The sequence below is a fragment of the Rhinoraja longicauda genome, chromosome 21 (genome assembly GCF_053455715.1).
Source record: "Rhinoraja longicauda isolate Sanriku21f chromosome 21, sRhiLon1.1, whole genome shotgun sequence".
In the NCBI taxonomy this organism is placed as follows: Eukaryota; Metazoa; Chordata; class Chondrichthyes; order Rajiformes; family Arhynchobatidae; genus Rhinoraja; species Rhinoraja longicauda.
The window spans coordinates 20,008,236-20,033,526 of NC_135973.1; the positions used below are offsets into that span (position 1 = coordinate 20,008,236).

Sequence of the window (25,291 nt, forward strand, 5' to 3'; positions counted from 1 at the left end):
CTCTTGGAGGGGGCTGGAAACAGTGCTTGTCTGAAGTTATTGGGTAGCTACAACCCAGTGGTATGAACATTAACTTCTTTAACTTCAAGTAGCCCTTGCATTCCCTCTCCATCCCCTCCCCTTCCTCTTCCCAGTTCTCTGACCAGTCTTACTGTCTCCGACTACATTTTATCTCTGTACCGCCCACTCCCTGACATCAGTCTGAAGAAGGGTCTCGACCCAAAACATCACCCATTCTTTCTCTCCAGAGATGCTGCCTGTCCCGCTGAGTTGCTCCAGCATTTTGTGTCTATCTTGTCTGAAACAACTCTGTTGTTAGTTCATCAAAGCCATCACATCCCAAGTTGCAAGACAGCTTTATTGAAACAGATTGCCAGAAGCAGGTTGCCAATTAAGTGTTAAAGGGTTTGTTGACTTCTTCTCTGATTAAAGTTTGCTTTGGTTTAAAAATAACTTGGAAAAAATTAGGCCCATTCTGCATCTGAAGGATTGAGACCAAGTTGCAGCATGTCTTGGAATGAAGACTTATTTAGTTCAGTTTGGTTTAGTTTAGTTTATTGTTAAATAGGAAAGAAAGCCATCCAACTAATCAAGGCTGCCATTCTGTTTGTAGGTCTTGCATGGTATATTTCAATAAATTACATGGGCAATACTCAGTCAATGAAACATACATAGGATGTGATAGGATCAAAAGCAACTTAGACCTTCACTATAGTGTGCTGTGCCCACCAACTACTAAATAAGCCTCAACACTCATCACCCATCGCACAAGGCAAGAAATACAACCTAAGTTGATTTGTTTTACATGAATTTGGCTACATTTTGGAGCTGTTATCTCAGCTGTTTGCTTGACAGTTTATTGGTTTCCTGTATATTTGGAAATCTAAAACTAACATCCCTGCTTTAAAGACTGGGGCCATAACTGGCAAATACTTCAATGCTAAGCTGAGAGAGTACATACTTCTGGAGATGCTGTCAGGCATTAAGCTAAGGTACTGATCACACTTCAAAGAAGATGGATTTTCTTGGTTTAAAGACGAATGTTTATCTCTAAACCAAGTCCTACAAAATGGATTAGTTGATTTATCATCACATCACTGTTTGCAAGTACACATTACTTCTGCGTTTAATACATCCAACAGTGACTATACTTCAGATTTTGTTAGCTGTTATGGATATTCCAAAATTCTAAGCCCATGAAAGTCACAGGCTTCAGACTACATTGTGTCGTAGTCTAAATAGTTATTTTAGAAAAAGGCAATGGAATGAAGCAGGTGTTGGAGGGTTGGGACTTTCACATCAACACTATTCTGTAACTTTCAAGATAGTTGCATTGAGAAAGGTACAAAGAAATGACTAAAAATCACAATTTCTTTAAGGACAAAGTTTCATATTCTGCATATTGCAGAATATAGGGGATTTCAGGCGTGTTTGACGGGGCAATGCTGGATTCCGTTGTTCAAACATCTCAATTCTCTCAAAAAATAAAAGATTTCCTTAAATGGTCAAGAAGATGGGATAAATCTCCTGTGTGATAGCACATAAAGCCAACAACTGCTGATGGCATAGCATGGCAATCAGCCAGGCTGGTGTCCAGTTACAAATCCATTTCCATACTTAGTTCCTTTACACCCACCCAGAATACTCGAACATGAGCCACAGCAAAATTTCTAGATCAAATTAACCCAAGGGCACACAAGGGTATCTTCTCCTTCATCTCCCTCCGTCCATCAACCCTCCAGAAAAGTCACTTTTATGTTTAATGCAGAGAATTAAATTCTATTGTGTAATCTGTTTGTCTCTTTGATTAATCACTTTTGCAAACTCTCGCTTCATGGCTTTGCAACCTGACACTCTTTGAGAAAGCAAAAATGGGAGAGCACAACAAAAAAAAGGCTTATAAATCCTAAATTGTGAGCTCAGACTTCAAAGGTTTCAGCGAACCCTCGCTGTATATTTTTACAGGAACAGTTGGTTGCAAGCTTATAATTGCAGCTGCTGCATTCTGCTCCACTGGTTAGAGATTGAATCCGGACCGTTCATTCAGCTTTAACGTTCCTAGTTTGTAGATACCATGCAGAGAGATACAGTTCTAAAATAATACATTAGCCCAGGTAATGCTGTCAGCCAACCAACCAGTTAAATAAAGAAGAACTTACCTGGTGTCACAAATATCAGAAGAGAGAAGAAGATACTGAATGAGACCAGACCCTTCATTTTGACTGTCAGAAGCAACCTGCCAGCGAGCAGTAATATATAGGGGAGAAGGTCAGAGGTCAGAGGGTGACCTTAAAAGGCGGAATCAGAGGTCAGAAGTCCGCAGTGACAATTGCCATTTGATGAGATCACTGAGCGACATTATTGGTTGTTCTGTGTTCTTTGCATTAGTCACAAGCCAATACTGTAAGGCTTTATTCGGACAGTTTGTTAGTAAAACTACTTTTTTAAAATTCAGCCTCGTGGGTTTTAAGACCTCAGAAAATATGCTTTTGTCTGAATGTGCATTCCAAATCATCAATGATTTTAAGTGTGGACAAATTTCCCAAGACTTGCATTCATAGAAGATTATATTTCATACATAAATTTGCTCTCATTAAATATTTTAATAATTTTTCTTTAAAAACTTAAATATTTTAAGAATCAAGAGTGTTTAATTGTCATTGGTACCAACAATGGAATGATGAAATTCTTACCTGCTGCAGCTTAGCAGGCCCGTAAACGCAATACAAACAGATGAAAATATAATATTTTTTTTAATCAATAATTTAATAACTGTAAAATTAGGTGCCCATAATAGTGCAAAAAAGCAGATTCTGTAATGCAACCAAATTCACTGTCCTTGGAACTTCATAGTTACTGAGGTTAGAGTAATGCTGTGTTTAAGAGCCTGTTGGTTGCTGGGAAGAAACTATTCTTGAATCTGGTGGTTAGAGTATTCAGACTGCTGTACCTTCTTCGCAATGGTAGTAACAAAATGAGTGAGGCCAGGGTGGTGTGGGTTTTTGAGGCAGCACTTCCTGTAGAGCCCAATGGTGGGGAGATCAGTGTCTGTAATGAACCAGGCAATGTCTACCGCTCTCTGAAATCACCTTCTTTGCTGGACGCTCGAGTTGCCAAACTAGACTATGATGCCACCAGTCAGTGTGTTCTCTACTGTACACTTGGAGAGGTTCAATAGAGTATTCCTCTTCACCTGTACACCTGTAGTTTAGTAGAGTATTCGTCGATGTGCCAAATCCCCTCAATCCGCTTAGAGAAGAATGAAGAAACAAGAAACTGCAGATGCTGGTTTACAGAAAAAGACACAAAGTGTTGGAGTGATTCAGCGAGTTAGGCAGTATACTGGAGAACATGGATGGGTGACATTTCTGGTTCAGCCTGAAGAAGAAAGCAGAGACATTGACAAGGTCTCTTTGTGATTGTATCAATGTGCTGGGCCCAGAAATGTAGCCAAAGTAGATATTTTGAATTAACTTTAACCATCTCTTTTCTCTATCCACTGTAAAGCAGACTTTTAAATTGCAATATGATTCCTTGGATAAGAGCAAACCAAGTTAGACTGTCTCCCACCATACTGAGATGAAAGTCAGCTCATTCTACTGCTATCTTGTTATCTTTTTCCAGTATCACTTTGTTCTGGTATTTGTTCTGCTCCATATAGCCTGCTCTGTTTTCTGTATTTCTATCTCTCATTTTCTATTGGGAATTTACTCAGTTAATATATGGAATAATAGATAGTATAAGAGTGAGTCACAAGCTGGAATCAGGTGGTTTATATATAGATTACTGGCCATGAATGAAAGACTGGAATCCCACTGTGGTATTTTCTTTATTCATTTTCTGGATGTCAGTATCAGTGGCAAGGCCAGCATTTACTGACCATCATCTCTACTTGTTCTTGCGATGGGAGTGCTGAGCTGCTTTCTTGAACTAATGCCGACCTTTTAAGAACATAGAACAGCACCCGTCAACAAGAATGGGCCCTTCGGCCCACAATGTCTGTGCCAACTATAGCACTAAATGAAATAAACCCCATTTGCCTGCACAGTGAAGTTACCTTTGGTGAAGTTACATCCACAGTGATCTTGCAGAGGATTAGACTCAGTAACAAGGAAGGACCAGGGATATATGGATTTTTTCCGGTGGAATGTTGTGATACTCGGGGGAGTGAGTTGCATTCCTGTGCAGCCACTACCTTTATTCCTGGTGGCAAAATGGCTAGTTCATGAGCTATGATTATGACTATTAAGCAGTTGCTTCACTGGCCTATGGGCCATCTCTCCTAAATAAAGAACAGCTCCCAGTGGAACTTTGCATGGTTGACTGGATATGTTTGGTGCCTAGGCCGATGCTAAGTGATTCTGTTAGTGCTGCTTTTGAGCTTAGCAGTGAACTAAGTGTTAGTGGGTACAGCTAGTGTTTCAGACGGAATTTAACAGTCAACCATATAGATAGTTCTGGAGTCACATTATAACTGACCGAGTAAGGACAGCAAATTTCATCCATCAAAGAATAGTAGAGAACCAGGTGGATTTTTCAAACAATCTGACAGATTACATAGTCTTCCTTTTAACAACCTTGTGGTGATATTTCCACCAAAATGCTAAATTATTCACTGAAGTTAAATTCCACAGCTGTTAATCCAAGTAATTGAGTCATACAGCAGGGCAACTGGCCCAATGGCCCAACTCATCTGTACTGACCAAAGTGCCCATCTAGTCCCATCTGACTGCGTTTGATCCATACCCATCCAAACCAAAAATCATATATTAACTGTGGCAGTTTATCTTGCTATGATACATATAGGGTTTAATGTAGAACAGCAGATAGTGACTAAAAGTGGAGAATCTGTTAAAAAACACAGCGCAGTACCTGGTAATCTGGACAGCAGAGGTCTGCGCCTGCTGTGGTGGCAGCTCAGTGTAGAACTAACCGTGGTTGGTGACGTCACCTTCGCCATCGCCTTCCACCCTGTCCCGCTTGGATAGGAAAGTAACATCGGCCAGGGGTTTCTGTATTGCCTTCTGACAGGCAGTGGACATCGTTTGGTGGGAATTAGTTGACAATTATGTGAATATAAAAACTGGAAGCAAAAGTAAACCATTCGGCTCTTTGCGTCTGCTACAGCTTTCAATTAAATCCCAGCAAATCTATTACTTCAGTGCCACTTTCCTGCACCAATTCCTTATTCTTTGAAGAAAAAGACAAAGTCCTGCAGCAACTCAGTGGGTCAGGCAGCATCTTTAGAGAGCATGGATAGGTTATGTTTTGGGTCCTTTCTTCCCTACTTATCCTCTGATTCCATTAACATTATTTATTGGCTTATCAACATTTCTAAAGCAAATGACCCAGTCATCTTCCCATTTCTGTCAGTGAGAACCACCTGTGAGGAAATTGGTAATCACATTTTCTAAATTAACCCCACTTCAAAAGTATCTCATTTTCAGTAAAGAACTCTCTGAAAGGAATGTGAAAAGAACTATAAGAATGCAAAGAGAGCAAGACTCAAGGAGCTGCAGACACTAGAATTTTAAGTAAAACACCCAGTGCTGGAGTAGCTCAGTGGGTCTGGCAGCATCTGTGGTGGGAATCGATGCTGTGTCTTGTGGTGTTGTTTTGGCCTGGGACCCTACTTCAGATCTCTCAATGTGAATGCAAAGCTTTCTTCTGTGAGTCAACCTCAGGGAAAAAATTGAGAAGAAAATGTCACTGTTTTGCAAAGCACTTGCCTGATTTTCAAGGCAAAACCTGCATGTCAGTTTATTTTACTAATTAGAGAAATCTTGAATGTTCTGTTCTTTGAATGGCTGTGGTGGGCATGCACAGCAGTGCAAGCTCCCTCTCTCCTCCGACACCTCTCCTGCCTGAGCTGCAAACGGCAGTAATTGGGGGTGAAGTGTGGGAGTGGGGATGAAATTGACAGAGCTGGGAGTCGTGCTTCGGTCCCCACTGTACCTGATGGCAGACATCCACGGATTTAAACATCTCCAGCTCGAGCGCTTGCTAATGTACAGGGAAAGGGTTGACTCCCCGTTGACAAGCAGCACCTGCCACTGCTGTTAAAACGGCAGATGTATTTGCCGAGGGCAGAGCTGGAGAGGATTAGCACAACATAAATAGCAGCGGATGCTGTTATTCATCGTACCCATGACACAGGATTGCTTCTCCTCTCTGGCATTGCAGGACCAATCATTTGCTGCCACAAGCGAGAGAAAAGACCCATGTGACCTGCTGCTGGCATCCTCCCTCCCTCCCCCATTAATCCCCTCAGCAGGCAGGCCAGCAGAAAGACACCATCATTCCTTTTATTTTCTTTGCTTTTCTGTACATTGCCCACCCACCAAACCCATCTAACATTAGTATCTAACCCAGCTGTGCCACAGATATAGCCTGGTTTTTAAAATGATCTCATTCCTCCACATCTCCAAGTTCTTCAGACCTCCGAAATCCCCACATTTCTCAGCCGCAGACTCGTGCCATCCAGAATTTAATCAGCTTGCCAGCTTTTATTTGCTAAGGCCATGAGTTTTGCACTTTCTTCCCTAAACCTCACTACCTCTCCTTTGAGATTCAGAATCAAAACCTTCCCATACCATTTACATAAATTCTGTTTATGAATTTTCACTGTAACATTATTGATATTTTATGTGCATGTAGTGGAAAATAGATTTACAAGTAGCATTCCACTACCTGCTAACTGGAAATATAATCCGTAATGCATTTCGCTCAGTCACTTTAATTTAAATGAAGTTCTTTGCGTCCTTTTTATATCTCAAGTATAGCTGTTCCTTAATTTGTCAAATTCAATAAACGCATCATTGAACTTTTTGCCGCAGTAATGCACTGTATTAAGGTACTGTCATGGACATTTCGGGTCTGTAGATGGGTACCGACACGGAACGTCGCCTATACATATTCTCTGGAGATGCTGTCTGACCCTCTGAGTTACTCTAGTACTTTGTGTATTTCCAAAGGTCATGTCATTGCTCCCTTCCTCCCCTCTTCTCCAGAACTAAAGCTATGTTTGCTTTCATCTTTTAACAAAAGACCACCCATTCATATTCTCCAGATGCTGCCTGACCCATTGAGTTATTCCAGTACGTGTCGTTTTGTGTAAACCAGCATTGGCAGTTCCTTGTTTCTCCACCTTTTATATTACTGTATGAAGTCAAAATGTTACCGTTGCCTTTAATTTAACAGTTCTGTTTGCATTTTCTCTATTTCATTTAATGGAGGAATTCACTGGGTTTAATCTAGAACAAATGATATCTGGAAACAAGTTGAGTAGTGGAATCTATCCGAGATTAAACGAGTAATATTAAGAAATAAAGATTTCATACGCATTTAGATTCACACTCGTGTAATCAGACACAAAAATATCATTAAAATAAAAACAAAGTACAAATTTTATTTCTCTCTTTGCATGGCAGGTGCCTTTTTTTCCACTTTCTTTAACAAAATATAATAGTTTTTTCATGAACACAAACATCGTCTCAACTTATAACTCAAATACAGATACAGGAAGAGATGGGAGGAACTAACAAAACGAACTACATGAAAGGACACTGCTTAAAAAAAAAAGAACTACCATCAGTACAAGAAAGGGGGGTGATTACTGAAGTGGGTGCAGTCACACCGAGAGGACATCCTCGCAGTGGACTGAACAAATTGGTAAGTGCTTGAAATTCCACCCCCCTTCCTCAGAACAAAAGGATGCCAAAATGCCCTTCAGCAACTCTTCAGCCAAGGTAGTCATGAGAAAGGATGTTGAGATCCCCTCTGGTATGGTCCAGATTTCAATAGCCAATCACTCTCGGCTATGACTGTTTACAGTATTGGGAAAGTTCAAAAGAGACTCCAACTTTTAAATTCCTTTTTCTGAGAATAACACAGGGAATGCCACCTGGATCGATCCCAGTGTGGTGCAACTCCAGTGTCACGGGAGCACCCTCTCTGCGGGCCCCTTCTCCTTGCTCAGCTCTCCATTCTCTGTTGCTTCATTCTCCTCCCTATCTGACTCAGTATCAGACCAAGCTCGGCTGGGCTGGACAATCACTACTCGTTGCTGCTCCTCTTCTGGCCTCTCCTGAGTGCCCTCAATGTGCTGGATCGCCTGCCATTTTAAAGAAACCCATCATTAGTCAAATGAAGAAAGAAACCCTACAACAGTCCCTGGGGGTGGTGGTGGTGGTAAATTACTTGCAAGATCTCAGGCTGATTCAAGTTATACTTTTCCTACACAAGTTCTACTTTGGATGCTTTTACTCCCTAGGCTGGCGACAGCCACAAACAGATAGATTGTCACTGCAGAGACTTGGGTGAAGGGCGGGAAGGGCCAGCAATGCAATGTGACCAGTGTAGAATCTTGAGGCACATCAGGGGTGAGGGGAAATGTTTCAAGGTTTCAAGATCAGTTTATTGTTACATGTACCAATTAAGGTACAGTGAAATTTGAGTTACAGAGAAGGTGGCAATGCAGTGTTGGCATTAAGGTCGTTGGCATTAAGGTTGGCATTAAGGTTGTTAAGGTCGGCATCACATGATGTCCCAGAACACTTCAAATAAAGCTATATGGATACACGTAAGGAACTAAAAGTAGATGACTGTTGAGGATACACTTCAGTCCTGGAGTGTCCCCATTAGTGTGAAAGGCAAGGACAACGTCCCAGGAACCTTGGACATAAAGGAAGGCTCATGCCAAGTATAGGGAGTTGAAAATTGGGAAGCTCTTCAGGATTATAGAAAATGGAATGGGGGATACTCAAAGACATTATGAAATACTACTTTTATTTTCTGTCCTTTAATCAATCCTATGTTTATCCAAAATAATATCCCCCAACCATGGAGCCATTTTTTTGGTAATAATCTTGTGTGTGATAGTTTAACACATCCCTTTTGAAAATGAAGATAAACATTTACTGATCCCTCACCAAAAGTCTGTCCTTTCTTTTTTTTGTTATTTTAAGTATGTGTTAAAAGTATGTTTTAATGTTCCTTGGTTTTTTTTCTGTGGGGAGTGGGGCGGTTAGGGGGAAACTTTTTTTCAATCTCTTACCTCGACGGAGATGCGATTTTTTTCTGTATCGTATCTCCGTCCCCACTGTGGCCTAACATCGTGGAGTTGGCCGCCTTTCCTGGAGACCGACCCGGCGCTCCAAGCCGGAGTTCGCGGGACTTTAACATTGGGGAGCTTATGATCCCTTTGCCGGGGATCTAAGTTCCAACCGCGTGGCCCGTGGACTTTAACATCCTGAAGCCCGCGGTCTCTGGTAAGAAGAGGCTGACTCGGGAGCTCCATGCCGCGGAGAGAATTTCAACCGCCCCGACGCGGGAGTTTCGATCACCCCGACGGAGCCTTCGGTCGTCGGCTTTGATCGCCCCGACAACGGATGGTTTGACTGTCCCGACCACGGGAGAACAAGAGGAAGAAGTTTGCCCTTTATTGCCTCCCATTACAGTGAGGAATGTGGAATCCACTGTGATGGATATTTATGTTAACTTTTATGTGTTTGTGTGTGTGTCTTTTTGCTTTTCACTTAGTATGGCTGTATAGTAACTCAGATTTCACTGTACCTTAATTGGTACATGTGACAATAAACTGACCTTGAAACCTTGATCTACCCACATGCTGATCAAACACTATTTCCTTTCATATCAGCAGATCAACTCTATTGAACCATTTTCTTAATGTCCTATTACCATATCCTTAACAATAGATGCCAATACTTCCTCTAAAATGTTTAGCAAAAGTTCCTTATTCTCCCTGTCCTGGCTAATAGCTGCAATTTTCTCAATAGCCTTATTAGATCTGCATCCTTCCGATCTGCTGGATCCTCTCCGGGCACAAGCCGACTGTGGAAGATCATCTGCTAATTTTGCAATTGTTTCTTCAAGAAACCTAGAATGCAGACCAGCAAGTCCAGCAGACCTGTCAGTTTTTAACCACCTTAACCCCTCTTCACTGTTGGTAGATCCTTGGTGTCCCAGCATTCCCAACACAGTCCCTACAATTTCTACGGCATGGCAAATACTGATATCTTTCCAAGTAACTTCATCAAAATCTATCCTCCCCATTTTAAATTCTGCCTCTGAACACTCACAATTATTTCTATTTGCAAAGTTGTTGCAGAAACTCTTACAATCTTTTATATTTCTTGCTAGTTAACTCTGATATTCTGCCTTTCTCCTCCACAATCAATTTGTGGTCATCTGTTGCTGAGCCCTGTAACTGGTAATGCTTTCCTTCCGCCTAGCCAGTCACGGGAGCTGGGCAGCAGCCTCACCTGCACAATGGTGTCGAGGTTCTGTCTTGATGTGGTGGAGGAGCTGTTGATGACTGAGGAAGGTCCCATCGTCACCACAGTGACTTGGTGCGAAGGCAGCGGAGGTGGAGTCTGCACAATAACAGTGGGGTGGTGGGTTGGTGCTGGGATGATGTGTGCCGGCAGCAGCTGAAAGACAATGAGAGGGGAAAAGTATGGTTTGCAAAATTGTTCACTCAACTTTAGCAAAGGCACAAAACAGAACATTGAATTGTCCCTAGTGTGTAGGATAGTGCTAGTATATGGAGATCGCTGGTCAGTGTGGACTCGGTGGGCCGAAGGGCCTGTTTCACGCTGCATCCCTAAACTAAACTGTACAGCACGGGAACAGACCTTTTAGCCCACAATATCCATGCTGAACATGATTCCAAGGTAAACTAATTGCATCTGCCTGCATGTGATCCATATCCCTTCATTTCCTGCATATCAATGTGCCTATCTAAAAGCCTCTTAAATGCCACTTAAATTATTGAAGCCCATTGATTCTTGGTCCTCCAAAATATTCCAAATGGAATTTAAACTGGAGGTGGGATTCTTAGGCAGTGAAGACCACTCTGAGCATATACTGGAGCACTCTAATGCAGCCACCATCTTGTTTGTTAATAAATTGATGTTGCTGTTTGTTCACAGTTTAGATTCTGTACTGGAGACAGAAGGAGCTGCAGATGCTGGAATCTTGAGTAATGCACAAAGTGCTGGAGTAACTTAGTGGGTCAGACAGCATTACTGGAGGTTATGGATAGGAGATGTTCAGGTCAGGACCCTTCTTCAGAAGAAAGGTCCCGCTCAAAATGTTGCCTATCCATGTCCTCCACAGATGCTGCCTGGCCCACTGAGTTACTCCAGCACTTTATGTTCTACTTAGGTTCTGTAGTGGCGCTCAACATTCTTTGGATTTGGTCTTCACACTGAAACATGAACTCTATTTCTCTTTCCACAGATGCTGCCTGGCCAATTGAGTGTTTTCCATTATGAGCAAAAGACCATCTGTTGGAAGAACAGTAGGTCAGACAGCATCTGTGGAGGGCATGGACAGACTGAAGACAGGTTCCAATTAGAAACATCGTCTGTCCATTTCTCAACCCCCAGATGCTGCCTGACCTGCTGGGCCCCTCTAACGGTAAGATTCCAGCATCTGTAGGCTGTTGTGTCTCTATAGATATGTACTATTTTTATTTAGGATCGTCAGCCTATTTATGATTTGTTTTTATCCTATTTTTCTGGTGGGTGATATTTACAAGGTCTAATTTTGGACTTCACTAGGAAGCATCCTCTATATTAACATTTTTCGGCACTGATCAAATACCAAATTTCCACTCCAGAGCTCCTCCTGGTTTTGGACTACTCAAAGTACCACGGTCACCCACGGCTCAGCTCGGGACCCGTGTGGAGATGAGAGGTACGTTGGCCCTAGTTGCAGCTCTGCATGCCAGTGTTTCTTGGTCTTGCAGAGGGAAGTGGTGTGTCGGGGGGGGGGGGGGGGGGGCAGGGCGAGGGCTGACCTGTGTCATGTGTCGGGGTTCAAGGTCCTGCAGCTCGCCCTGCTGAAGCACCTTAGACTGTTCCAGGTGCTGCTGTTGCAGCTGTACGTGTTGCGCGATGGCCTTTAGCTTCTCGGGGTACACGTGGGCCTCCAGCGAGCGAACCTGCTGACAGATAGACTTCGTCAGTCTAGTGGGGGCAGCACACCACAGGAGGGATTCCCCACGCATTAATGTAAAGAGGTTGAAGCCTGCTGCCCAATCAATGTCCACGCTTCATTGGTATTGGTTTATTATTGTCACGGCTACTGAGATACCGTACTAAACTGGATGTTATCCAGGCAGATCATACACGTCTACATCAGGTAGTGCAAAAGAGAAAATAAACAGAGTGCATAATATAGTGTTACAGAGAAAGTGCAGAATGTGCAAGGTAGAGTGGGAGATCAGGAATTCGTCCCCAGCTTATAAAAGGTTCATTCAGTAGCAGCGGGGAAGAACCTGTTCTTGAATTGCGTCTTAGTTTCTTACTATCATGTGAATCGAGATACTGCAAAAAATATATCTGGTGGTATCTGCTTTTAAGCTTTTGTACCTTCTGCCCGATGGGTGAGGGAAGAGAGATGACTGGAGTGCGAGTGGGCCTTTATTATATTGGCTGTATTCCCAAGGCAGCGCGAGGTGTAGATGAAGTTCAATGGGGGGGGGGGGGGGGGGAGGGAGAGAGAAGGCTGGTCTGTGCGATGGATTAGGCTGCATCCATAACTCTCTGCAATATCTTGCGGTCTTGGATAGAGCAGTTGCCAAACCAAGTTTGGTGCATCACAACAAGATGCTTTTTATGGTGTATCTGTAGAAATTGAGAAGAGTTGTTGGGTACAAGGAGGATCATGCTGTTGGTCCTTTTGTTGACCAGCTCCTCAATACCCCATACATAAGCAGCTCTCTGTCGAGCAGGGTACAGCTCTTTGCATATTAGAGCTGAGACTGAATGAAGGGCATATACTGGATTGCCACTTAATGTACTGCACCCTCTCTCGCCACTCCTAACACCATTCTATGGACACCAACTTGCCCATTACACCTTGATCAGGGATCCAGTTTGTCTTCACTATGGAGAGGTTCAATCATGAGATCCACTGGGTCGAAGCTCTGATCCTGCCCATCATCCACATCCAGACAAATGCTAATAAATCCCTTCCATTGACTCCATCTACACCTCACGCTGCCTCGGCAAGACTACCAGCATAATCAAGGACCAGTCTCCCCCTGGTCATTCCCTCGTATCCCTTCTCCCATCAGACAAGAAATACAGAAGTGTGAAAGTGCATTCTTCCAGGTTCAGGGAAGTTTCTTCCCAGCTGTCATCAGGCAACTGAACCATCCGGACTAGAGAGTGGTCCTGAGCTATGTTCTACCTCATTGGAGATCCTCAGACCATCTTTAATTGGACTTTACCTTGCACTAAACGTAATTCCCTTTATCATGTATCTGTACACTATGGATGGCTCAATTGTAACCATGTATAATCTTTTCGCTGACTGTTTAGCACACAACAAAAGCTTTTCACTGTACAGTAGAATAAACAAAACTAAACTAGTGGGTGGCACGGTGGCGCAGCTGTAGATTTGCTACTTTACAGTGCTTGCAGTGCCAGAGATCCGGGTTCGATCCCGACTACGGGTGCTGTCTGTACGGAGTTTGTAAGTTCTCCCCGTGACCGTGTGGGCTTTCTCCCACACTCCAAGACGTACAGATTTGTAGGTTAATTGGCTTGGGTTTGTATACTTGGTGTACGTGTAAATTGTCCCTTGTGTGTAGGCTTGTATTAATGTGCAGGGATTGCTGGTTGATGCGGACTCGGTGGGCCGAAGGGCCTGTTTCCGCGCTTATCTCTGAACAATAAACTAAACTAATAAAACTTAGGGTACAGTTTCCTATCTCTCACTCAAAGTAGCCCAAGATTAAATCCACGGGCCACACGGTCTGTTCAATTTAACACTGCTGGGACTGTTAATGAAACCGTATCAAGCCAAAGCACACCAACCTGTTCCTCCAGCATCATCCTGACCGAGCGCTCCTTATCCAGCTGCTGCCTCAGTTCGATCATCTCCCGTTTCAGGTCCTCCAGCTTCTCATCCTCCCACACATCAGGGGAGCCAATTCCTTCGTCTTTATCCTCTGCACGCCTCCGTTTGGGAGAGGAGCCACTGTACTCCTGTGTTCCAAAGACAAAACTCAATTAAACACGGTGGCAGTTAGTCCAGGCACAAAGTTTTCTCCTATGCAAGAGTACACACAGTGCTGGAATAACTCAGCGCGTCAGGCAGCATCTGTGGAGAACAAGGATCGGTGACGTTTCAGGTCGGAATTTTTCTTCAGCAAGATGCAAGAGGGCAGCTTCTAAGCCGTCTGTCTTTGATTTTAAAGGCTGTGAGTTTAGGTTTATAGGTTTATTACAAGATAATAGAATGACATGCATTAAACAAAGTGCTGGCGAATGTACTTTGTCAATGCTGGTTTACAAAAAAAGTGCTGCAATAACTCAATGGGTCAGGCAGCATCTCTGGAGAACATGGATAGGTGATGTTTCGGGTCAGGACCTTTCTTCAGACTGATTGTAGTGGGTAGAGGGGCTGGGGTTGGTGGTGAGAAAGCTGGAAGAGTGGTGGGGGCAGCACAGAGTCAGGCAAGAGATAGGTGTGTACAGGTGAGGGGGGGCTTGGTGAGCCAGGCAGCATCTGTGTGGGGGAATGGACAGATGATCTTTCAGGTCAGTTTCCCGCTTTTTGTTTACTGTTCAAATAAATAAATACAAATATCAGAAGTTATGCCGTGCATTGACGAGACCACAGCTGGAACACTTACACTTTGGTAGGACAAATACAAATGCAGCTTGTTCATTAAAGGTAGACCACAAAATGTTGCTGTGCAGAAGGATCTGACTGCCCTTTTACAGGAAGTTCAGAACGTTAACATTTAATGACATAAAAACGTTGAACTGTACAGCATAAGAACAGGCCCTTCGGCCCACGATGTCTGTGCCGACCATATTAATTAAAACTGCACATCTGCCTGCATATGACCAATACCTCTCATTCCTGTCGTTCAAGTGCATGTCTAAATGGCTCCTAAATGTCTTTAATTAGAAAAGGCTGGGAGTAGAGAAGTAGGGATCTTGACAATACCGAAGAGTGTTGGCGAGACCATACCAGGACGGTACATGGTTGTTGTCCCTTATTTAAGCAGGGATTTGTTTGTATTGGAGGTTGATGGGATGTGAATGGTACTGTCACGGGACTATTTGATAAGGAAAGGTTGAGCAGGAAGGGCTAATGGGTTTAGAAGAATGAAAGGATCACAATATTCTCAGTGCTTGACAGGGCAGATGCTGAGAGGATATTTCTGCTCACGAAGTAATCTAGAGAAAGGGGGCTTATGCCCCATGCAAAAAACATTGTGCTTTGCAGCCATCTACTGCACAAGATAATCTCTAAATGACAGCTACCACGTGAGGTTCCATCAACCTCCCGTGACTACGCCCACTGGTGATGAACAACAGCACTGCACTCACCTCGTCCTGGGGGGGAAGAGGTAGTTGCCAGTGGCCACAGCCATGCCATCCGTCTCCTGTCCCAACACTGTGCTCACCTGAATGAAACGCTTCAGCTGCGAGTTCTGTTGAAGTAGCCGGGTCTTCTCCTGTTCGAGCGAGAATATATATTCGGCAGTTTGCTGCAAAATGGCTGCCTGTGTGGAAGGGACAATAGTGAACATTAGTGGCTTCACCACTACATCACCCAGCCCAGGATAGTCCCTTCTATCAGGAAGCATGCCTTTCATAAGGAACCGATCAAATAAAGTTTAGAAAATCCCAGCACCGAAAGGTTTGCTCATAGTACTACAGGATGAATCTTTCATTTTGCCTGTCAGACTGTCCACTTAAATATGACTAACTCACAGGCCTCGTTAATCCATTGGAAAAAGAGAATCATCTAAAACAATGATCTCTCCCAGAGAATTATCTGAAACCAACCCCTCCCCTGGAGATAGACACAAAAAGTGCACGGTAGCGCAGCGGTAGAGTTGCTGCTTTACAGCGAATGCAGCGCCGGAGACTCAGGTTCGATCCTGACTACGGGTGCTGCACTGTAAGGAGTTTGTACGTTCTCCCCGTGACCTGCGTGGGTTTTCTCCGAGATCTTCGGTTTCCTCCCACACTCCAAAGACGTACAGGTATGTAGGTTAATTGGCTGGGTAAATGTAAAAAAAAAAAATTTTAAAAAAAATTGTCCCTAGTGGGTGTAGGATGGTGTTAATGTACGGGGATCGCTGGGCGGCACGGACTTGGTGGGCCGAAAAGGCCTGTTTCCGGCTGTATATATATGATATGATATGATATGATAACTCAGTGGGATAGGCAGCATCTCTGGAGAGAAGGAATGGGTAACGTTTCGGGTTGAGACCCTGCCCTGGAGAAATATCTGTAACAAAGCCCTCTCCTGGATACTACTGGTAAGTCCCATTCCCCCAGCTTAGCAGCAGAACCGTACAACCCCCATCCCCCCCCACCCCCACCGGATGAGGTTGCAAGCCACACAAACCACTCCGGTACTCTCTGTTGAGTGCCCAACTGCTCTCCCGATCGACCTGTGGGGAGCACGTGAAGAGGAGTTTGTGCCTGACCTTGCTGAGTTTCTCGCCATCTGTGTGTGGGATGAGTGTCTTCAGGGACTGAAAGCCAGCGTTGATGCTTTGCATTCGACGTCGCTCATTGCTGTTAGCAATCTCTCTTCGTATCCTCCTCTCCTGGTCTCTCTGAGATTCCTGGGACAGTGGAATGTTAGCCAAGCTGCAAGAAAAACAGGGACCCTTTTAGCTTTAGTTCACCAAATCCTTGCCAGTATGTTCCCTGCCGAAAAAAAATTGAAACCTTGCCCAATACCATGAACCGCACAGATGCACTGATTGGCTCAAAATTATTACCATTTCAATTGCTGATCCATCAGGAGATTGGTTTAGTTTAGTGATACAGCATGATACAGCTCTTCAGCTCACCGAGTCTGCACCAACCATCGATCACCTGATCACACTAATTCTATGTTATCCCTACACCCCAGGGGCCATTTGAGGCCAATTAATCTACAAACCCGCACAAAGTCTTTGGAATGTGGGAGGAAACTGGGGCACCTGGAAGAAACCCACACCATCACAGGGAAAACATGCAAACTCCACACAGACAGCACCGAGGAACCTCCTGCATGTCTGGCGCTGTGAGGCAGTGGTTCTACCAGCTGCTTCACTGTGCTGGTTTACACTCCCCCATGTAACCACATGCAGAAATCAATATTCAGACATCTGCAAATTATTTGTCATATGGACGGAAGCAACAGAGGACTGGATAACTCAGGCTTCATATTTGTGTCTCCGTTATTACTTTCTACATTAATGTGAAAGCTGGTACAAACGGGCAGGTTACACTTACAACCTCGATCCAACAGTGAGACTACAGCTCCACTAGGGGGGGCTGCTGTGTGATTCATTTAATAGGACCAGCTTCCCACCACATATGTGGCACATAAATTCAGAATGGCAACCATTGTCAGGAAGTGCTTGCAGATGCACGTTCTTAACTGTTTTTCAACTTTTTTTATATGCAAATATTGGTTTCTGTTTTTATCAATGACTTAGAAAAACAAAAAAATCAGTTACTTCAGGTTATATAAGAAAATAACTGCAGATGCTGGTACAAATCGATTTATTCACAAAATGCTGGAGTAACTCAGCAGGTCAGGCAGCATCTCGGGAGAGAAGGAATGGGTGACGTTTCGGGTCGAGACCCTTCTTCAGGTTGGCAGCTTTGTAGGCTCAGCCTGAAACTGATACAGTACTTTGAATTGGAGAATTACCGGACTCCGTATCAGGTAACAGTGACTTGTCCAAGAAGACTTTTCAATTAACCCTTTCAATTCTACGGAGAGGCAGAATGAACGAGTAAATTTACAGGTGCACCATTGAAAACATCCTATGGTATGGTGCTCTTCAAGAAAATGCAGACAGCCGTGCATGTAGCACAGTGCATCACCCCGACCAGCCTCGCGCCCCTGCACAAACTCCATCTACACTTCATACTGCCTCAGGATTGCATCCTACATAATCCTGGACCACTCAGACTCCAGTCATCTTCTCCCCTCTTCCATTGGACAGCAGATACAAAAGCTTGAAAGCACGTTCTACCAGATTTAGAAATAGCTTCTTCCTCAATTAAGTCAGACATTTCCCAAGTTAAGCATGTATTCCTGATCTGCCAATCTACCTCATTACAACCCTTGCACTTTTTTTAATTATGGCTATACCTTCGAGAAGGAGAGTTCCAAAGACATTGGTAAACATTCACCTCATCCCCGTATTAAATGGATAAACCCTATTTTATTAAACCGCTTTCTCTGGTTTTAGATTTTGCCACAAGGAAATATTCTCTCCATGCATATTGTATGAAAATCGTCAGGGTCATAAGTTGTAATCAAGTTGCCTGTCACTCTTCTAAATGCCTGCAGATGCAACTCTCAACCGTCTAACTTTTCCCTGTAAGCCAACCTGCCCAAACTAGGTTTGTCACGGATACAGTCCATTTCCCAGGGTAAGGGGATTCTAAAACTATAGGGCAATAGATTAAGGTGAGAAGGGGAAAAGATTTCAAAAGGGACCTGAGTGGCAACGTTTCCCACAGTGGGTGATGTATTCATGCAACGAGCTGCCAGAGGCAGTTATAGAGGCAGGTACAATAACAGTTCAAAACACATTTAGACAGGTATATGAATATAAAGCTCAAGTAGGTATATTGGTCAGAATGGATGAGTTGGGCAGAAGGGCCTGTTTCCATGCTATACAACTCTACGACCCTATAACTTTCTCTGAACTGCTTCCAACATATTTACATCATTCCTCAAATAACAAGAATAATACTGTTCATTGGACTGCAGATGTAATCTCGTCAATGCACTACAGAACTGAAGCATAATTTTCCTTTGTATTTAATTCCCCATGAAATTTCTATACACTTTAATTACGAGAGGCTTATAGTAAATAAATACATGTTATTGGCAAAAGCATCTAAAACCAGCAGCATAGCTTTAAAATAATTGTTAAAGGATTAAACAGAAAAGGAGGAATTATTTTTATCCACCAGAGAATGATGGGCATGTGGAACTCTTGAAAGAGCAGTAAGCACAGATACCCTTGATACGTTTAAACAAGCACTTGATGAGCATTTGATGAGCAGTGATTTGCGGGGCTCTGGACCTGTTGCTGGAAGATGTGATTAGGTTAGATAATTACTTTTTGGCTAACATTGAGACAATGGGCCAAATGGCCTCCTGTATCATAAATCTACGATTACAATGTAAACTAGTTAGCTTTGGTGCATTTAAGGAGAACCTTTAATGCATGGTTAAGAGCATCTCGGAAAGCGTGAGAGGAAATTCCACATAAACAATCTAGTCAAACCACACTGATGCCACGGCCAAGAATGTACAGCAGCGCAGCTGGTAGAATTGCTGCCTCACAGCACCAGAGACCCTAATTCGATCCTGACTACAGGTGCTGTCTAAATGTGCGGATATTGTACATTCTCCCTGAGACAGCACAGGTTTTCTCCGGTTTCTTCCCACCTTCCAAAGACATGTAGGTTTGTAGGTTAATTGCCTAGGTAAATTGCCCTTCGTGTATAGGATGCGAAAATGGGATAACATGGAACCAATGTACAGGTGATCGATGATCGTCGTGGGCTCGGTGGGCCTGATTCCACACTAAACACCTCTACTTCCTCAGAAGACTGAGGAAATTCGTCATGTCTCCTATGACTCTTCCCAACTTCAACAGATGCACCATGGAAAGCATCCTATCCAGGTGCATCAAAGCTTGGTTTGGCAACAGCTCTGTCCAAGACCACATGAAATTGCAGAGATTTTGAACACAGCCCAGTCCATCACACAGACCAGCCTCCCCTGCATGCCCGCCCATAAACTTCATTTATACTTCACATTGCCTCAGAAAAGCAGCCAGCATAATCAATCACCACTAACACGCCAGTCATTCTATTTTCTCCCTCTCCCTGTCGGGCAGAAGGTACAGAAGCTTGAAAGCATGTACCACCAGATTGCCGAACAGTTCTTGCTGTTATCAGACTCTTGAACGGACCTCTTATATGCTAAGAATTTATTCCTGATCTTCCAATCTACTTCATTGCGGCCCTGCACTTCCTTTATCTACCCTTTCTCTATAACACTATATTTAGCACTATGTTTATTTTCTCTTTGGTGCTATTTGACCTACTCATGGTTTTCCTGGATAGAACGCAAAACAAAGTATTTCACACTATCTCAGTACGTGACAATAATAAACCAATACCAAAACAAGAGGAGTTTAACGAACCACAAGCACTGGCTTTGATCAGATTTGTCTTACGAGATGTTTGTAGGCTGTGATCTGTATTTATTTATTCAGTATCTAACAATGGTGGTGCTGTTGGCAAACCTGAAGAGAGAGTCCGAACTGCATTGGGCTACACATCGTATCGTGTGGGAGGAACACAACAAAACAGCTTTGAGATGCTCCCAAATAATTTATATTTATTCAGTGTCTGTGACAGTGACAGAATGTGATGCTGGTCCCAAATGAGGTGTTAACATCTCAGACAACCCGTCCTGGGCCCAGCATGTTAATATAAATTTGAAGAAGGCACATCACCTCTAATCTCCTACATTTTTTAAGATATTCAGTATGTCACTGAATAGTCTTACAAACTAATACAGTTGCACTGCAGAAACTATCCTGACTGGTTTCATTATGGCCTGGCACGGAAATTACAATGGAGGCTATAGAGAGTGGCACATGATGGATTGGATTGAGCACAGGTCTATCATGGGCACAGCCGTCCCCTCCATCTAAAGCATCTACACAAGGTGCTGATTCAAGAAAGTGGCATCTATCATCAATGATCTCCACTATCCGGGTATGCCCTCTCCTCACCACTATCACCAGTCAGGAGGGACAGAAGTCTGAAGGTTCAAGAACAGCTACTTTCCTAAAACCATCAGGTTCTGGAACTGACCTGCACAACCCTAATCCTACCTCGACAATTGAACACTGCAGATCACCTCTTGTACTATCGTGGACCTAATTGTATTTTCCACTGATGTCTTGTTTTTGCAGTCTTTTTCTTTTCACTGCCTTGTAGAATTTAACATGCATTTTATGTTTTGTGTTGTCCAAGTGTATGTGCCTGTGAAACTGCAACAAGCAAGATTTTCATTGTACCTCTACGTCACCATACGTGTGCTTCCGACAATAAACTCGACCTGAACTTTAGACACAAAAAGCTGGACAGGCACCATCTCTGGAGAGAAGGAATGGGTGACGTTTCAGGTCGAGACCCTCTCTTCGACCTGAACTTGACTTGATATTAGTTCACCCCCCACAGGAACAGACCCTTCAGCCCACAATGTCTGTGCTGAACATGATGCCAAGTTGAATTAATCTCCTCTGCCTGCACATGACCCATATCCCCACCATACCCATGTATCTATCTAAATGCCTCTTAAATGCCACTTTTGTATCTGCCTCCACCATCATCCCTAACATATTCCAGGCACCTACCACCCTCTGTAAAAAAATTATCGAGCACGTCTCCTTTAAACTATCCCCCTCTCACCTGAAAGCTACCCTCTAATCATTGACATTTCCACCCTGGGGAATGGTTCTGACCCTGATCCCTCTGAATTTCACTCAATTGCATCCCATTGACTGCTGTATCGCAGTCAGAACAGCCCGTACTACCCACCCTGTTACAGTATCAGCTGCTGCCAGTGAAACACTAGTCTTCCTCCCTTTGGAAGGCTCGATTGTAATCGTAGTCTTTCCGCTGACTGGGTAGCACATACCAAAAAAGCTTTTCACTGTACCTCAGTACACGTGATTATAAACTAAACTAACTGCTCAAAGGTGGCACAGTTGGAAGACCTGCTGCCTCACAGCACCAGAGACCCAGGTTCAATCGTGACTTTGGGTGCTATCTATGTGGAGTTTGCCCGTTCTCTCTGTGGGTTTCCCCACACATGCCAATGACGTGCCTTTTTGCAGGTTAATTGGCCCTCTGTAAATTGCCCCGAGTGTGTATGGAGTAGATGAGAAAGGTGGGATAACATCGAGCTAGTGTGAATGGGTGTGGATTCGATGGGTTGAAGGTACTGTGCTGTATCTATCAATCAAACAGCTTAAATATCTCGAAGATAGACACAAAAAGCTGGAGTAACAGCGGGACAGGCAGCATCACTGGAGAGAAGGAATGGGTGACGTTTCGGGTCAAGACCCTTCTTCAGACTCTTTCGGGTCGAGACCCTTCTTAAATATCTCACCTAAGATATTTAAGGTGTTGAAAGGGAGGAAGAGAGGAGGCCGAGTGTCTCAGTGGCAGCACCTGCCGCTGTGACTGGGTGGGAGTAGTTTGTCCTGAATTCTGGGGAATCCTGCCCGGAGCCCTCAATGGGAAGCTTCACCCACAGTTCCTCGGGCGCAACATGGACTACAACTCCCGGCGTGCCTGCGTCCAGCGCCGCAGAGAGCCAGGCAGGCCCGAGGCGCCACTCGGCCTCATCCTCCGCCCGACCCGGGCTTTGTGGGCGGCGGGGTAACAACCCACACCGCCTCCGCATAGCAGGCAAGCTAGTCACTTTGGATATTTTCTTCCTCCGACCCCGCTGCTGGGCTTTTAAACCCAATCTGACCGCCTGCAAACTCTCTTTCCTACCCCGCCCCCCACTCCCCGGACAGTGATCAGACCCACGTGCGCCCCGGGATGAGGGGGATGCACAGTGCACGGTCCCGGGCCCCGTGCGCGCCCCCGGTGTCCCCACGTGGCCCTATGGTGGAAGGTCCGGCCACAGCCGCCCGTTGCCCTGGAGCCGCCGCGCGCGTCCACGTGCGCGCCCGTCCGCCCGCAGCCCCGCCGCTGCCGCCCCCGGGTCCTCCCGCCGCCCCATCCCTCTCCTCATCCGCCAGCGCGGAAAACGGAGCAGTGCTTGTAGCAAAAAAACGATACATTAAAAAATAACACACAGAGGGAGAGAGAAAAGTACACACCTACAGAGACCTCCTATCACTTCTTTCTCACTCTTCCTGAATTCCTGGAATGAAGATACCTTCTGAGTGGGCACCACGAAATATTCCATGCCTTCCTCGGAGTGGGAAGGGAAAAAAATCCCTCCCCCCAAAAAATAATAATAGCTGTGATGAATAACGTGCGGGCTACGTGTGTGTGTGTTTCCAGCTGATCGCTGTATCAGATGGTTGTAAATGGCGGGAAACAGCTGGTGCTTTCGCAGCACCGCCGCCTCCTTCCGCCGGCACCGGGATTGCATGTAAACAAAGAACTATTGCCCAGTGCACCACACCAGGCTGCTGCCGGATTAGGGGCCAGAGCTCGGGGGGTGGGGGGGAGGATCGTTATTGCATTACAGGTACAAGGGTAAAGAGGAAAGGAATGGTTGAGGGTCTGTTGCAGGAGAGAGGGTGGCGGTGGGTTCTGCATGCGCCTGTGTGTGTGGGGGTGAAGCGGTTCATCAGCTGATGGCTGGCAAAACCGAGAGGAACAGCAACAGCTTTAGTGACAGAGCAGCTGAGAGCAGAGAGGCGCAAACACAGCCCCGCACGCCCACTCCGTCCGGCCCCGTTTTAAAGAGACAGGAGCCGGCCCTCTGCACGTTGCAGCCACCCTGCCCTCGGTTGATGCTGAGACTCCAGTGATACTGTGGGCTGTGGCTGTAACAGGAGCGACAGAAACCCCTGAGCTGCAGAAAACCATGGCATGGCTGCTCTACGGTTAAAATGTAATTATATTTATTTTTCGCCTAATGTAAGATGGTAGGAAACAATTAATTTTGCGAGGGATGACAAGCGAATGTAAAGACGTTGGAGGCAGATCAGAGAAAACCTACTGGCCCAGAGGCTGGAAGTGAGCAGGTTGTTTCATGAGGTAAACTTGGACGAGCTCGGCTTGAACCCGCTGGGGTTTAAAATCCTGAGGGGCGGATGTAGAGAGAATTCTCTTGTTGGAGAACTAGACATCATTGTTAAATAAGTGATTGCTCATTTAACAGGGATAAGGCATACATTTCCCCTCAGAGTTGTAATTCATTGGAACTCTCTTTCTGAACGAGAGGTGGAAGCAGTGCTCCTTGAATATAAAGTAGAGGTGGAGAAGTCATTTGAGACACAAGGAACCACAGATGCTGGAATCTTGAGTGCTGGGGGAACTCAGTGGGTCAGGCAGCATCTGTGGAAGGAATGGAGAGGCGATGTTTCCGATTGGAACCCTTCTGACTGATGGAGAGAGATGGATCTTTGATGAATAATCAGCAATGATCTAACTGAATGGAGGCTCGAGGGTTCGACTGGCCATCTGCTCCGAATATGTATATTTGTTCATTTTCTGGAGCGATTGGATCTTGCTTCACAAACATTGGTAATGGTAACAAACTGCCCATTTACCAAGGCGTTTGGTGAGCAACTATATGTAGATAAGCACACAATATCTGTCCACCAGGCAGGGAGAGGAAAAATTCCAACCCATCGCTCAGGTGTTCCACATCTACTTGAGTATATTTTTGGTTTGGTTTATTATTGTCGCATTTCGGGAGATACATCCAAGCAAATCCTACCAGTCATAAAGGCAGCTATAAGGAAAGCATTCATCAAAGACCCGCACCACTCTGACCACTCTCATTTCCCTGATACCATATAGAGAACAAGGCATAGGAGCCTATAGACCATGACCTCCCTTGTTCTAGTGTCAGCATATGGCTCCTTACCTGTAGTTGGGGTGGAGATAAAAGCTGTTTTAATTAGTCTTCTAAATCCCCCCATTAGCCTGCGTTGTTTAACTAGATTAGATGCTAGTCAAGAGTGTTTAATTGTCACATGTACCAACAATAGAACAATGAAATTCATACATCACATGCATGTGAACACTTTTTTTCCTTTTCACCTCTCACCTTTATCATTTGCTCCACCCATCTGCCAATCACCCCACCTCTTCACTTGTAACCACCTCCAGTGCATTCAGAAAGTATTCAGACCCCTTCACTTTTTCCACATTTTGTTACGTTACAGCCTTATTTTAAAATGGATTAAATTCATTTTTTTTAACATCAATCTACACACAATACCCCATGCAAAGTAATTAAAAAGAAATAACTGAAATATCACATTTACTTAAGTATTCAGACCCTTTGCTATGACACTCAAAATTGAGCTTAGGTTCATCCTGTTTCCATTGATTATCCGTGAGATGTTTCTACAACTTGACTGGAGTCCACCAATGGTAAATTAAATTGATTGGACATGATTTGGAAAGGCACACACCTGTCGAAATAAGGTCCCACAGTTGACAGTGCATGTCAGAGCAAAAACCAAGCCATGAAGCCGAAGGAA

At 44.4% G+C, this 25,291-nt stretch overlaps 3 protein-coding genes across 12 annotated transcripts in view; 1 reads left to right on the top strand and 2 right to left on the bottom strand.

The window, feature by feature from the left end:
• Positions 1-4,960, bottom strand: part of srlb (sarcalumenin b) — a 56,877-nt gene extending 51,917 nt beyond the window's left edge. The window contains exon 1 of the mRNA XM_078418390.1: positions 4,873-4,960. Coding sequence (XP_078274516.1) covers positions 4,873-4,960 — 88 coding nt within the window. The remainder of the gene's footprint in view (positions 1-4,872) is intronic.
• The window catches only part of glis2b (GLIS family zinc finger 2b), a 149,154-nt gene that overhangs the window by 72,770 nt on the left and 51,093 nt on the right, over positions 1-25,291 (top strand). For 5 of the 10 annotated variants that reach the window (XM_078418001.1, XM_078418000.1, XM_078418005.1 and 2 more), the window contains one exon: positions 11,263-11,442. The exons of 3 other annotated variants lie outside the window; for them this stretch is intronic. The gene's annotated coding sequence lies outside the window, so the exon portion shown is untranslated. Of the gene's footprint in view, positions 1-7,515; positions 7,672-11,262; positions 11,443-25,291 lie in introns of all 10 variants that reach the window. 2 more of the 10 variants (XM_078418003.1, XM_078418007.1) reach the window with 2 other exon arrangements.
• tfap4 (transcription factor AP-4 (activating enhancer binding protein 4)) lies at positions 7,420-23,141 on the bottom strand. The gene is made up of 7 exons (XM_078418016.1): positions 22,943-23,141; positions 16,490-16,655; positions 15,455-15,553; positions 13,851-14,021; positions 11,825-11,968; positions 10,284-10,451; positions 7,420-8,113 (listed from the first exon to the last, which is right to left on the bottom strand). The coding sequence occupies exons 1-7, from the start codon at positions 23,029-23,031 to the stop codon at positions 7,937-7,939; spliced, it is 1,014 nt and encodes a 337-aa protein (XP_078274142.1). The 5' UTR covers positions 23,032-23,141; the 3' UTR covers positions 7,420-7,936.